Below are 16,316 nucleotides of genomic sequence, written 5' to 3'. Positions count from 1 at the left end.
TCATAATCACGTTGACACCGTTAGATCGCTGAAGTTAAGCAACGTTGAGCCTGGTCAGTACTAAAATCGGTGACCATTTTGGAATTCCAGTTGCTGTATGTACTCTCCGTTTATCTCGGCGTCGTTTCCAGTCGTCCTGGACTTATTCCTTGCCGATTCAGGAGAGGTGTGGTTGATGATTGCGCAACCCTTGTCTCATAATTACACGGGCAGCTACCCTTACAGGGGCTATCCATTGTCTTTCAAGACTTAACAGAGGCTTCCACACGAGTGTATTCATTAGAATGGGGCGAAAGTAGATACAATAGATTTAAATATATAAGAACTAGGCTGATCGTCTGCATCACTTTTATAACAGACTTTAACAGCCAGTATATTTTAAATAGTTTATCTTATAAAACAGCGTGAATAGTTTGATTTCTAGTAATCAATGTAGTTGGTAGCATTGGTGATTACAATTAGGTGGTGTTTGCTGTTAGATTAATATTAAATCTGTTTATTTATGAAGGGCAAGGTGATTTTCAATCGAAAATACAGACGTGTGTAAGTAAGACATCCAATCACTTTATCTATATAAGAGGAAGGTGACGGTGGTCAAGTCGTTAACGACACGGGCTGACAACCTATGTGTTTGCAAGTTCGAATCGAGGTCGTTCTACAAAAATCACTTTCACCTAGGATGTAGGCAACCTTTCCGTGGTTCCTCTCCTAAGTAGCCAATCTATTTCTAGAAAGAATTCTGACTAGAAAAATATCGAGGAAACTGATGCCATCAATATAAGCTTCGGATTCATACGATATTATGATGATGCTTTGTATAAGAATCAGATACGACCAAAGATGGAGTACTGTTACTGCCACATCTGCGGACTTCGAAGCCTAGTGGACGATGGTCTTTCCTCTTCCCTGCAACCTCTTTCCTACTTGTTATTTATCGTTATTTTCATGGCAAGTGCTCCTCTGAGCTCCAATCTTTAACAAAGAACACCTGCCAAGCTGAAATCACTATCAATAATTTCCCTCCACTCTTTATCTGTGCCTAAACCTGAACGCAGATTCCACGGACAAAGCTTCTTTCTTAAAACTTCACGCCCGTGAAACTCTTTTCCGTTTCCCTGCTTTCCAGCTGACTACAATATGATCATCTTCAAGTCCAACGTAAACAAGTTCTTGATGACCCGTCCTCTTAAATAATCCAATTTACCAAATTTTCACTACTAACAAATACTGCGACATTTTCCTATTGACTACTATACGCTCGTTAACTTTTATCCTCGAGTGGCCTCCGGGCTTTGACAAATAGTGACTCCTTGTAAAAAAAAAAAAATAGTGCTGCTCTTTTCCGCACCGTTTGGCAGCCTCGCGAAAACTGACTTCTTTTCCCTACAGCCTCTCATAGAAGAGACGTTGCCAGTTTTTTTCTTTACTGTATCAGTATTTGTAGGTGTTTAATCAAACTTTAACTTCTGATACCCCAGTTAAACCTTTCCAGCAAGAACTTGTTTTCCTATCCACATCCCAAAATACTGCTTTTTCTCTCTGTGTACCTAAAATAAAACATTCCATGAACAATATCAACAAATCCTCGGAATTCATCAAAAATCTTTCTCAATTCTTTCATAGCACTGTTTCATCATCCAACTGACAATATTATTAACCCTTATCCTTGAGTGTCTTTTGGCCTTGGCAACTAGTGAACCATTGATATAAAAAAATCACTTACTTTAAATTCATAATGAAAAGTTAAGTTTTTTTTTTAATTTGCAATTCAGATTATGTTACCGGCAGACACGCAGTTGTTATCACGACAATGTTTCGACTTCTCATTTCATAAGATCTTAATTGAATGTTTAATTGTCTGTTTTAGTTTTAGTTTAGTTTAATTTTAATTTTGGGAGGTAGCCAGTGTTAATCTGTAAGTGCCCAATGGTCATCTAGAAAGAATTCTGCTTAGAAAATATATCGAGAGAAAGCAATACCAACAAAGTCGCTTAATACTTAACCTTTCGCATCTATCTGTCGGTAGCTCAGACGGCAACGATTACAGTAAGGTAAATAACGATTAAGGTTGAAGCGCTAAACGTTTCGGTTTCGATTCTAACGGATGGTGCTCACCTTTTGAAAATCATTAATATATATCGGATAATAATCAATAAAGAATTGTCTCTATAATAATAATTCTGAAATCTGTATGAATTAAAATATAATATTTTTATGTATTTTACGATCGGGCAACGCCGGGCGGTTTGCTAGTATTTGATATTTATATTAATACTTTCAAACGAGATGTTTATTTCTGCGTAAAGATTCTAAGATGTCTTTCTTCTACACGTAACATAAATGAACATTGTATTACTTTTTACTATTTTTTTTTACTGTTTGTAAAAACTTAATGCTTGCATGCACATGTCCCAGTTGCTTTCGTTTATTTACTTCATTTTTTAAAGCAATTTCATGTTATGATTAATACCTACAGTATCTTTATTTATAATAAATAATAAATCTGCATTAATTGAAACATAAAATTATGCGTATTTTACGACCGATCAACGCCGAGCGACCTGCTAGTAAATTAATAAATGTGATTATTGAAGCGAACCGGATACATGTGCGTTCACTTTTATCATATGGAATTAGGCAAATATAATTTTATTTACAAAGGAGTTATCTCTTATCAAGGCCCAAAGGCCACTTGAGGATAACGATTAATGAGTATACGGTAGTCATTTGGACAGTTGTGTAGTAATTGTTAGTAGTGGAAATTCTGTAAATTAGATTACTTAAGAGGACGGCTTATCAAAAAGTTGTTTACGTTGGACTTGAAGACGACAGTTTGTAGTTAGCTAGTAAGCAGGCAAATGAAACAGTGTTCCACAGGTGGGCAGTTCTAAGAAAGAAGCTTTGCTCATAGAATCCGCGTTTAGGTTAGGGCACAGATAAAGAGGCGTGGAATTTATTGATAGTGGTTTCAGCTGGGCGAGTGCTTGAAATCAAAAATAAAAACGAATTTATAAAAAAAAAAAAATTACTTTAAAAAATAATGTTGACTATATGTTGATTATCTTCCTCCAAGCTGGGCAATACCGGCTAAAAATAGGTCATTGTTTATGAATATTCATGAACACTAGTTAAATACTAAATATTTTAAAAGCCATTCTGTTGAAATAGGAACATGTTTTCATAACATATTTTTGTAAATTTTGAGAAATTGCAAGTATTCATTTTGGATCTTTTGTAGAAGATCCTCGCCCCAAAATACCTCTGCCCACAAATATTCCTGCTATCACATAAAAAAAAAAAAACAGATAAAATGCGAGTTGTAGTAATAAAAACAACAAAACGTTTTATTGTTCATCAAAAGGATGGAATCCATTCATGACATCCATGAAAGATCGTTTCCTCAACACAAACCTAACATAAATTTACGCAGATATCCGTTGACCGTTATGCGATACGTTCAACAGCAGCATCCCTTCAGCATTTTGTATGACGAGAAATGAGGTTTTCATCGATCTAAACGCGGAGATCTGAACCCTGAAACTAATGCTCAACGGACTCACAAAAGCATGAGCTCGTAAATGTGTGAGCGTGTAACGTTGTCCGGGAACCAACACGTTGTAATTTCAGTCGCAAAGGAAACTAAAAATAGAAATGAATTTCAACTCGCTTTCTTTTTCTTTTTTGTACAACGACATTTATTTCCTCAATGTTACGGTCGTGACGTCACCCACGCGATTCTTTTCTCGACTGTCATTCACATCTCTCTAACATGATCTCGAACGTTATTTCCATCTCTCCCGTGATCATCCTATTTTTCTTTTTTATAGCCTTTTTTTCCTTTACCAGTGACGTCATTTCGCATGCGTCACCTCCCTCCTAAAAATAATACTGTTAAAATTTATTATTGGAATTTATTGTTTAGTCGCTTGTCATTTGCTTGCTATTTTTACTCAAAGTAAACGCATTTTTTTTTTTCATTTTGAATCCACGTCTGTCCACATTCGTTTGAAAAAAAAAATAAACTGCCGACGCCATTCCTTTTTAGCATAATTTTCAAATAGTCATACTAATAAATGCGCCGCCTAGCATCGAATGTTAGCAAAATTGGTAGACAGTTTCCATTCAAATCAAATCGGGAATGACTCGTGAAAATTAGTTGAGTTGCCAGGAATTACATACGTTAACTTTGCCAACCGAATTCTTTCTTGTTTTCAGTTAGTGAGAGAGAAACCTATCGCCATACTTTCCCCTAAACTGATCAATCGACTTATATTAAGTAGAAAACTTATCATTATCATTTTTTTTTCAATGAAGCGTACACAATGCATTTTGGATGCGTTGTCGGTAGCTTCCGTCACTCTCACTTCCCCTAATTTGCCTCTCAGACCTCGTTAAGAATGAGTGATTTTTTTCTGACAAAGGGAAAAGAAAAGGCTGTATTATAGCTTAGCAATATTTTTGTGTGAGCAGTCGCCAGAGATGTCGGAAATTTTCTGTTTCTATTTCTATCCTTGTAATCATGTAACTAACAAGGGTGCTGGAGGTAAACGTTTTACTGGGCTAACGTTATCCGCCTAGTAGTCAGGGACCCGCACCTTGGAGTAACCACTAGGGAGACCGTCCTATTAGCAGGTGCAAAGTACTTGGGCTTCTGTATTGCAATTTGGTGAATGGATTCTGGATCATGCAGTAGCTTCTGATGGGGCTTCTCGATGCCATATTAGTAGGAAATTGTCAAGGCTTTACCTTATCATGGTATACAAAAATATTCACTTCTTTTTCTGCCATACTATTTCTTCTGCAAATCCGAAAATTCCATCATGAAAAGTCTCCAGAAAAAATACACGATAAAAACCCAGAACTCCAACTTCCAACGTAGACCCCCACTACATGTTTCCTTATCTAACATCAGGGGTGTACGTTACAACCATCCAGAAATTGAAATCCAATTACAGGAGACCAAACCAGACCTATTCTTCCTAAGCGAAACTAGCATTGGACCGACTATTTCCTTAGATGAATTCGTAATTAAATGATATTCTAATTTAACATCCAAATTTGACCACGCAAATCGCCATGAGCATGAAACATATGCCTGCATTAGATATGCTTTTCCGTGTGGTAGGAACATCTCCAAAGAATTGCCACATATATGCTTCCGGGTTGTACTTGCTCACACCACTGCGTTTATATTTGCCCTATATCGTCCTATATCGTCTCCATAACGACGGAGTTACTATCTTTAAGAGCATATTTGAGAAAATTGACCACATCCTATCTCCTCATCCGTCGGCTAACATTCACGTCTGTGTAGACTGCAATGTTTACAATTTAGAATGGTTAGCCCAGTCAAACAAGACAGATGATGAGGAGTGGTTCTGTCACAATTTCTCCTTTGCTTATGACCTAACTCATATTGTTCACGAACCCACCCGTGTGCCCAACACTGACGATCAGTATGCAAGTCAAGTCTCAGAGATCTTTTTCTTACAACTTTCACTGAGCTATGTTCATCTTCCGTTCTGTCTCCACTGGGATCTTTCGATCACTTATTCGTCTCAGTTAAGATAAAAACAAAATGTAATAAGTCCTCCGACATACCTATCCATTGTACAGTATATCGATAATCTATGGCGGACTGGAATAGCTTTCATACATTTATATCAGATCTATCTCTGCGTTCCATGGTTAAAAAGAACATATCCTATATAGTATCAGACCTGACGGAATGGTAAATTGAAGGTATAGACCGCTTGAACCCCCCCCCCCAAAAAAAATTCCAGCAAAAACCTAACAGCCAGCCGTGGTTCTCCAGAACGTGCGCACAGAAATCACTATTTTCATTGCTTCTAACGTAATAGATGTAATGAGACTAAAGTCGCTTTCAGGACTGCCAGCAATCACTGGAAAAGAGTAATAAAGAACGCAATAGAGTTGTATGCTCAGTCCGTCAAGTCCAAAGTAGCTGAGCAGCAGCTTGGTTCCCACCAGTTTTAGCAAATAAAAAACAGGGCCCTGAATAGAAGTGTGTGCTCTATCCCAACCATCATCAATATACCTGAGGTAATTTAAAAATTCAGGTGGTCGGTCATCTCCCTCTCAAAGCAGACCAATCTGTCTCCTGTGCATCATGAGTATGTTGCTAGAATCTGTGTTAAAAAGAGAAGTAATCAACCACCTCAGCAAAAATAACCTCCTCAGTGACATGCAATATGGTTTCTGTTCTGCTTAATTTACAGAAGATGTGGAAAAGGCTTTCTTTCCTGGGCAATTGCTCTTGACATATCAATGACCTTTGATAGGGTATGGCACAAATGTCTACTTCACAAAATCTCCAGCTATGGTATAGCTGGAAATGTCTTCTCAATTATAAAATCATTTCTCTTAGATAGGTTCATAAGAGTAGTTAATGGGCAGAAATAGAAGTTTACAGTATTAATGCTAGAATCCCTTAGGGGTCTATCCTGAGCCCAACTCTCTTCCTGATCTACATCAATGATCTCCCAAATCACACCCTAAGATCATTTGTAGACATGTATGCTGACGACACTACCATCTATGGCAACACTTCAAAGACCGTAAACGACAAAATTCTCTCTTATTTTTTTCTTCTCTGATCTTGATCACGTGGTGCAATGGGGAAAGAGATGGCTGGTTAAGTTTAATGCATCTAAAACCAAGCTTCTATCTTTACATCATCAACATTCTCATCCCCGTCTGGCATCAATTGAAATGGCTCTTGTCTTTGGGAAGCTCCATGTTTTGAAAAATTTCTGGGTCTGGCTCCTGATCTAAGATAGAACATATATGTCAAATCCCTTGCCAATGCCAACTTGAAAAATGGTGGGATCGATATATCGCTCCAGTAGATATCTCTCTACTGATGCAATTCTCTACCTGTATAAGAGCTAAGTATGTCCATAGATGAAGTACTGTTGCCACATCTGGGTAGGACATAAGCAGTTAGAAAGATCTTATCCTGCCTTGACAGAGTTCAAAATAGACTTCGTAGCCTAGTAGAGGATGCTCTTTTCTCTGCTATGCAACTTCTTTCCCACAGTAGAGACATTGCAAGCCAGTCTCTGCTTTATCGCTATTTTAATGGCAAGTGATCGTATGAGCTCCAGTCTATGGCCCCCTTTGCCCGACTTGCATAAAAACACTCGTCTAGCTGAAACCACTATCAATAATTTCCCCCGCTTTTATCTGTGCTTAAACCTAAACATATATTCCATGAACAAAGCTTCTTCCTTAGAACTGCACGCATGTAGAACTCTGTTCCGTTTTTCTGCTTTCCAGCTGACTACAATATGGTCATCTTCAACTCAAACGTAAAAAGTTCTTGATGAGCGGTCCCCTTAAGTAATATAATTTACCAAATTTCTTCTACTAATGTTTACTACGATATTGTCCTATTGACTTATGTACACTAATAAACCCCTATCCTCGATCCAGATATGTAGTAAGTGTTCTCGAAACAAATATTTGGTAAGTGTTTTGTTAACCAATATGTAATAATTATTCTGGTCAACAATATGTAATAAGTGTTCTGGTGACAGATATGTGATAAGTGTTCTGGTAACCAATATGTAGGAATTGTTCTGGAAACAAATATGGTGTAAGTGTTCTGGTAACTAATATGTGATAAGTGTTCTGGTAATAGATACGTTGTAAGTTTTCTGATAACAGATATGTGATAAGTGTTCTGGTAACTAATATGTAGTAAGTGTTCTGGTAACAAACATATGATAAGTGGTCTGGTAACAGATATGTGATAAGTGTTCTGGTAACAGATATGTGGCTAGTGTTCTGGTAACGGATATGTAGTAAATTTTCTGATTACAAATATGTGGTATAGTGTTCTGGTAACCACTATATAGTAAGTGTTCTGGTAACAGATATGTGGTCCGTGTTCTGGTAACGGATATGTAGTAAATTTTCTGATTACAAACATGTGGTATAGTGTTCTTGTAACAGATATGTGGTACACATTCTGGTAATAGACATGTGGTAAATTTTATGGTTACAGATATATTGTAAGTATTCTGGTAACAGATATTTGGTAAGTGTTGTGGTTACAGATATGTACTCTAAATCCCAACGATTGCTGATTTTCTCCGTCCTAAAGCGGTTGTCTTTGACTGTTACTGTCTTTTACGCCTGTTCGTATTTACTTGTTCACAGATGCCAAACGTCATAGTGAAAATTGAAAAATGTGAAGATCCTACGCGCTTGGGTTAGGATTAAGACAAGGCTGGCACACATTACTCATCATGGAGCAATGATATGGTTTGGCTTTTAGCTAATAAATTTAACCTTTAAAAAACCAGAGGGGCATCCACACCGACCAATCTGTTAGTGTTTTATTGTTTAAAACATTTTATTGAGTAACAAAAGTAAAAGGTATTTAGCGCAGTAAATTACGTTTATTTTTTCAGTTGTCTATTGGTTACGATGGATATAATGATTATTATCATAGGGACACAAACAATTTCATAATTCCTACATTCGTTAAATATCTGGACAAAGTGTTACGCCACTTTCACATGTTAATCGCTAAGAAAGGGAGTATGAACAAGGAAATATTTAAGAAAAAAAAACTCCTTATATATTAAGTTGTCCGAAAAGTTTGCGACAATTTTTATTAGTTAATGTTTCAACACAGAACATGTCAAAGTATGGACATTTATAATATACTTACATTTCCGGTTAGAGCATACTGCAAGTTATCTTTTCAGATAGAATGATAAAATTATTTGATTTGTACAAGTTTTTAGCATTTGATACTTTTCTATTTCAACAAAGGCAAAAATTACCCCTTAAGAACAACAAAAACAAAAGCTGCAGTTGACATAGCTGTCCAGAAGTCGTTCGCAAATTTTAGAGCTGGGGATTTTAGCCTTAATGAAGAAGAACGCTCAGACAACCATCCGTACAGATGACGATCAGATCAAAACACTAAGTATAACTGATATTACATAACACGAGAACTCGCAGAGAGGTCTAACATACCAACATTCATCACTTATGAGCGACTGATCAAATGTTTCATGGCACACACACAAACACACGCACACACACACACATATATATATATAAATATATATATATACATATATATATATATATATATATATATATATATTACAGAAGATCAGAACACTATTGGCATCATCGGTTCCAAACCCAAACAGAGGGATTTGACCATTTCCGGGGAGACAGATATAAACATAAGCTGAAGAGAGTCCCACATATGCGTCCAAATATTTGTTGCCGTTGTTTGGATGTGAAACTGACGGTACCGATGTAGTTCTGATCTTTGTAACATATGTATGGATAAACATTATCCTCTGATATTGGAATTTTCTTAATAATCGAATACTCTGCCATGGTATCTACCCACTAACGTTTCTAACACACTCACATACTCACCCACCTCCACACACATTAACTAATAAATTCTTTTTTTAAAATTGGCACGTACTTTCCGGATGACTTGATACTTTATTTTCCTCGCTGCATTAAAAGTAAAATGTTATTGTCGGCCTCGAAAACGCCAAATAAATTATGAAGTTTACTTTAATAATAATAATAATAATAATAATAATAATAATAATAATAATAATAATAATAATAATAATAATAATAATAATAAACAATACTTATGAATAGAGCTATGACATTGTTTTGACTCTCAAGTATATATCCAACAGGCACAGTTAATCAATTGAGGACTAGATCACTTTATCTAAAAACATATAAGATATTAACTGATATATACTCGAGAGTCAAAATAATGGAAATAATATTCTCTTGTCATAGCCCTACTTATGAATAACACCGCATCTTCATTTGAAATAAGTTATATTTTTATTTTGACAAGAAGATGAAAAAAAAAATGGAGATAAATGAAACTATCCTATAAAATACTTACCTTGCCCTTGCAAATGCTTGGTGTTCACTAATATCTCTTCTGGAAACCAAGACACGTCCTCCTGTGCAAGGCTCAATCTCCGTACTGTGAATAAACAAGTCAGAGGGTGACAAACGTGAATGATTAATTGAACTACAAACTAGAAAATTAATAGAAAAATAAAGCTGGTGCTTCTTCAGCTTAACCTAAGTATCTAAAAATAGAAAATTGCTCCAAAACTTTATTATGTACTCACTGGTTAAATTAAAAAAAAACAAAAAAACAATGTATACTAAAATTTACGCAAACTCATCAAGTACGTTTGTTTTTCAAAAATAAATCGCCGTGCAGATTTGCAACGCTACTATCAACATGGAGAGGAAGAAACTTTGTTGATTATTTTCTTGCTTGAGTTATTCATTCTTGTCCTTGGACTAAGTAAAGCCGAGCATGGCCGCAAATAAATACCACCGATACAATTTAAAAAAAATTTTTTAAACAAAAATGCAGATCAAATTTACGTAAATTTTGACGCATTGTCTTTTTTAACCAAACAGGTAAGTACATAATAGCATTTTGTGCTATTTTATTTCTTTTCTTTTTACGAGCTTTATTACAGGTCGAGGTTAATCTGATGAAATACTAAAAAACAACAATATGGTTTTTCATGTAAATTTTTTCTTGGTTTTAACTTGAATTTCGCCAAATAAAATGTACATAAATAATGCGTATTGAGTGGATAATAATATTGTAATATATAACTGAATATTTTAACGTGTTGAATATTTGGCTGCTGACCTCAGGAAGAGAGGCATTCGATGGGTTGCACACACGCAAATTAATTCCATTTGAGGAATGCGGGACTTTCAACTATTGTTTATTGGAATGCATAAATAGACTAGAAATATGTAAGAGGATAAAAAAAAGTCGAGAAATAGACAGTAGGGCGTATTAAACATTCCAGGGTGAAAAAATGTTAATATAAATCGTTATAAACAGAAAGCGGAGCAGTCAGTCACAGAACGAGTACAAGATGACACATTCTTAACCGCTAAATATCCACAGCACCCCTACGCGACTTTACTGATGTCAATCACCCGTCATAACTAAATCCCAAACTGTTGTCAGTGTGGAATAAAACAAAATATTATGTTGTAGATCAGCTGTGCTGTGTTTTATTCGCTGTCAGCATGTATATATCGTAAACCAGTGACAAAATTAGATTTTAAAATTATATAGACTGAAAAGCACATTTGATCGACAGCCCGCAGTGAATATATAACAATTTTTAAAGTTAGGAGCTTTTCAAAATTAACGAGCTCTGTGGCAAAGGCACATGCTGAACATCTTCTGCCAGCATTTATTGGGGAATGGGGCATTCCCAACATAGAAAGACCGTTAAGAAAAATTGCATTGGCTGCCTTAAGGGAATCTAACTATTCAGATAGCAAATCAGTCGAAGAACAGGCTGATTTTTTAATTCAGAAATGTCGACATCAACAGGAAAGGTTGGATAAGGAAGATGACGTACTGTTAATTGCGAGAAAAGTAAGGACACGTAGCATGACGGCGCAACAAGCTATTGACTTAGAGGCAATTCATCTCCCATTTGCGTCATTTACGTATCCGGAAGAAAGAAGAGGGATCCAGCCGGAAATGGATAGGATTAGCAAGGAGAGGGAGGAGTGAAAACAGAATTAGGAGAGAGGTAGTTGCTTAGGATGGGTAAAGACTATATTCTTATTACAGTAAAGCTATGAAGCCCCGTCCTAAAATAAAAAATGAAAAATTATTTTTCCGTTATTTCATTCACGAATGACATTTGGAAAGATAACAGTGCTTTCCGTTTCTACATTGTATGTAGAATTATAATAAGTTAAGATTTAACGAAATTAACTAAGCTGAAGCACGCATGGAGCTATCGAATGTCATTTGCCCGATGCCAGTTTAATAACTGCCATGCGTTTATCGTCGACGTTTAATGAACATACATCGAGGTATCTCCAGGAAAGATGACGTATTTATTTGTGTGTGTGTGTGTTTGTGTGTGTGTGTGTGTGTTTGTGTGTGTGTGTGTGTGTTTGTGTGTGTGTGTGTGTGTGTGTGAAATTGAACTTTGTAAATTATAAAATTATAAATTATAATTATAATATATGATATATAATATAATATATAATATATATATATAATATATAATATATAATTATAAAAATTATAAAAAATGTTCATGAAAAAAAATGGAATAATGCAAAAAAACTTTAAAGAAAAATGTTCATGGAACTTTAAAGTAAAGAAAAGAAAAAAGAAAAGAGAAAAATGACTCATGAATATGCAACTGTGTACATCGGACTAAAAGACAATATATTTTGTGTGTATATATTATTGAAACAGTTACGTGTATTTTTTGGTAAATTTAATTGCATTATGTTATATTCCGCCATGTGGAAAATACGTGTAAAATGAAAAATGTATCATATATATTGTTTTTTAAAAATATGTGTGTTATATATTCGTTGCAGCCGGTCGGTCAAATGTGCTTTTAGTCTATATAATTTTAAAATCTACTTTTTTACCATATATACACACTGATAGCGAATAAAACACAACACAGCTGATCTACGAAATAATGTTTTGTTTTATTTCACGCCGACACAGTTTTGAATTTAATAATGACGAGTGTTTGATATCAGTAAAGGTGCGTAGGGGTGATGTGGATGTTTAACATTAAGAATGTGTCAGCTTGTTCTCGCTCTGTGAACGACTGCTCTGCTTTCTGCTTGTAACGATTTATATAAGCATTCTTTCACCCTGGAATGTTTAATATTTCTATTATCTATTATCTTCACCTTTCGAGCGATATCGTCTCACATAAATTGTGAAACGATAAAATTGTCGCTCGAGAAAAGACGACAAGATTTCATTTCCGCTTGATAAAAAACGATTTTCTTTTTTTGTTGCAGACCATGGCCAATTGTGTAAAAATCCCAAGAGCGACAGGAACCTTTCGACATGTCTGAATGTGACACAATGTTCAACAAGCCGGATTGAAGATGCGCCGCTGTACGACTCATGCTCCATATCGAACCAAGTTATGACAACAGGGCCATTGACAGCATCATTAAAATCATTAAAATCCAGACGGTTCAACGTATGAGGACATAGCTCAACAAAGTTTCCAGCCACGGTTATGGTCTTTGGCGTGGTTTAAAGTGAGGGCCACATTATGCCACCTCACATGCTCGAAGTCGGCTTGAAAGTCAACACCAAAGTGTACCTGGATGTGCTGAAGAGTGTGGTGATCCCCTGGTGCAATCAGGTGGCTGCTGGCACACATTGGGTGTGACAGCAGGACTCAGCTTGACTTCAGGGGTGCTACGACTTGTACCCTCTATCACTGCCCCTCCTCCCCCAACCTGAACCCACTGGACTACTTCGTTTGGTCATACGTCGAGAACCTTACTAACATGACTTCCCACAACACCAAAGCTAGCCTGATCGACGTCATCCGCCGAGTATTCGCCGAGTTCCCGCCAGTGCTTGTGGAAAAGGCATGCTCCTAATTCCGGACCCGTATCGAGGCGATGACTGAGGCTGAAGGCGGTTACATTGAATAGATGTACGCTCTTCTACATTATCGTGTGACCTGAATTGATTTTTTCAATAAATTTTTTAAAAATAAAGCTGTATTTCTGGTCAAATCATGCATTCCAATAGACAATGGTGGAAAGTATTGCATTCCTCAAATGAAATTAATTTGCGTGTATGCAACCCATCGAATACCTCTCTTCCTGGGGTCACCTGCCAAATATACAACCAATTAATCACTGTATATTTTAATGTACTACTGTATATAGAAAAATATTTACTATATTATTAGGTTGAAAGATTATTTTTATTTCGAAGTGTTCATTTTTTCGACTCGTTTCCATATGTATTCAAGTATACCATAGAATGGGAGGCGGCATGGGTTCATACCAATCCCTAACGCGGAACTTTCTGAATTCACAGTCTTTACAGAGTTTCTGTGAAGAATGTGCAGTTAATTATTACTCATTTTGAAACCGATTTCAGCAGGAATTTACTGAAACAATTCATTTTTACTTAAAAACATGTATTAATAAAAAAAATCGACAGCAAACATTCACTGAAACAATTTATTATTAACTTAAAAACGTGTTAGTATAAAAACGACATTAAACATTCATTGAAACAACTTATTATTTACTTAAAATAACGTTTCCGTATAAAAAACGTTTCCGTATAAAAAAACGTTTCCGTATAAAAAAACGACATGAAACAACGTTCACTGAAACAACTGATTTTTATTAAAGCGGCAAACATTCACTGAAACAGCTTATTTTTGCTTAAAACACGTTTTAGCATAAAAACGACATTAAACACTCACTAAAACAACTCGATTTTATTTAAAACCACGACAACAAACATTTAGGCTTAAAATGTTTAATAATATATGTTCTTAAACATATATTCGAACAGAAAAACTCAATAATATTAGAAAGTCACTTTGGTTGAATAACAAGGCCGATAGGCATTAGTCGCGTGCTCTCGTGTACTGAATGGATGTGTGAATGTAGGATTGACATGAAATTCTTAAAGATAAACTAAAATGACCTAAAAATGAGCCAAAATGACTTAAATAAATAAAAAGTAAATGACTTAGAATGACTTTAATGAACTTAAAGAGGAATTGAATGACCTTAAGAATGACTTGAATGCTTAACAAATAGCTGAAACCCTTCAAAAATAACTTGAATGACTTGAATGGCTTTGAGACTGACTGGTTGTAAAGTGGGTTATCATTTTACATTAAATTAATACAGAAAAGTGATCCCCCACTTTATATCACAAAGTTACAAACATAAGTACAGCATGTAGTAAGAACAGATACTACATTTTGGGATATTAAATCTTTTATTCAGGAAAAAATGAACATGAACAAAAAACTTAGGCACACCCTTTGATCTTGGCCAAAAGGCCAAGAAAAGCTTAAAAAGCTAAGAACAGCATATATTAACAACAGACCTTTGATCTTAAACAAAAAGATCAAGCACAAAAGTGTTACGGGCAGACCGACAGACCAACCGACCGACCGACCGATAGATTGTCGGAGTGACTTATAGAGTCGCTTGCCCGCGACTAAAAATGTTAAAAAGTAAAAATTTAATGTCTAAAAGTATATCAAGATTTATTACGAGGAAGAAAATTTACAAAAACATATAGATACAATTTGGAATTTAATCTTTTTTTTAATTTACATCAAATAAAAACAATTTTTATAAATATTAAACAACATTGGATGAAAGTAATAAGCATAAAATAAAATACATTTAATTCCCCTGATTATCATAAAACGAAAAGTCTTCAAGTCCAACGTGAACAAGTTTCTGATGAGCCGTTCCACTTAAGTTAACAAATTTACCGAACTTCCATTACTATTGATTACTATATTGTCCTTTTGACTACTCTACACTCTTTAACCCTTATCCTTGAGTGGCCGATCGGCCTTGATAAGTAGTGACGCCTATGTAAAAAAAAGAAGAAAAAAATATAATTTTGCGAAAACGACAAAAGATTTTCATGTCGTTATATGAAAATATGCATTTGATTTAATTGAATGTTACTAAATAAATTAATAAATATTTTAAAGAAGACATTTCATTTTCATTCATCAAACTATCGAACGAAAATATTTTTTATAGATTATAAATTCAAAGGACGATGTGAAATTAATTATTTTCATTTTTGTTAAGTAGAAGAAGAGGGTTATTTTTTTATATAATATAGAACATTTCTCTCAATTATAAAATTTGCGTAGAATATATATTTTTTATATAATATATATTTTTTATATAATATATATTTTTTATATAATATATTTTTTTATATAAAATATATTTTTTTATATAATATATATTTTTTATATAATATATATTTTATTTATATAATATATATTTTTTATATAATATATATATTTTTTATATAATATATATTATTTTTTATATAATATATATATTTTTTATATAATATATATTATTTTTTATATAATATATATTTTTTATATAATATATATTTTTTTATATAATATAGAAAATTTCTCAATTATAAAATTTGCGTAGAATGGTTTTTTTTAAATAAAAATGTAAAAAGTACTTGACAAATCTTACATGAAACAATTTAATAGTTCTTTTTTTAAGTTAATATTGAATGAAATTTTATATAATTGCACGGCATAGTCACGTGGATACATCGGTTCTCGTTAAATCACCGAAGTTAAGTAACGTTGAGCCTAGTCAGTACCAGACGGGTGACCAATTTTGGAATTCTAGGCGCTGTGTGTAAGAGGACGTCGACACCTTCCTGCAAAAGCTGCAAAAACCTAACG

At 34.6% G+C, this 16,316-nt stretch overlaps 1 protein-coding gene across 2 annotated transcripts in view; it reads right to left on the bottom strand.

Moving 5' to 3' along the window:
- LOC145268417 (sodium/calcium exchanger 2-like) overlaps positions 1–16,316 on the bottom strand; it is a 365,943-nt gene that overhangs the window by 235,517 nt on the left and 114,110 nt on the right. For both annotated transcript variants that reach the window (XM_080123977.1, XM_080123981.1), the window contains exon 4: positions 9,935–10,018. In XM_080123977.1, coding sequence (XP_079980103.1) covers positions 9,935–10,018 — 84 coding nt within the window. The remainder of the gene's footprint in view (positions 1–9,934; positions 10,019–16,316) is intronic.

The sequence above is a fragment of the Euprymna scolopes genome, chromosome 4 (genome assembly GCF_053919585.1).
Source record: "Euprymna scolopes isolate OS-2025 chromosome 4, ASM5391958v1, whole genome shotgun sequence".
Classification (NCBI taxonomy): domain Eukaryota; kingdom Metazoa; phylum Mollusca; class Cephalopoda; order Sepiida; family Sepiolidae; genus Euprymna; species Euprymna scolopes.
Note: the sequence above shows the minus strand (reverse complement) of the source record. Positions and strands in the feature narration are given on the sequence as shown.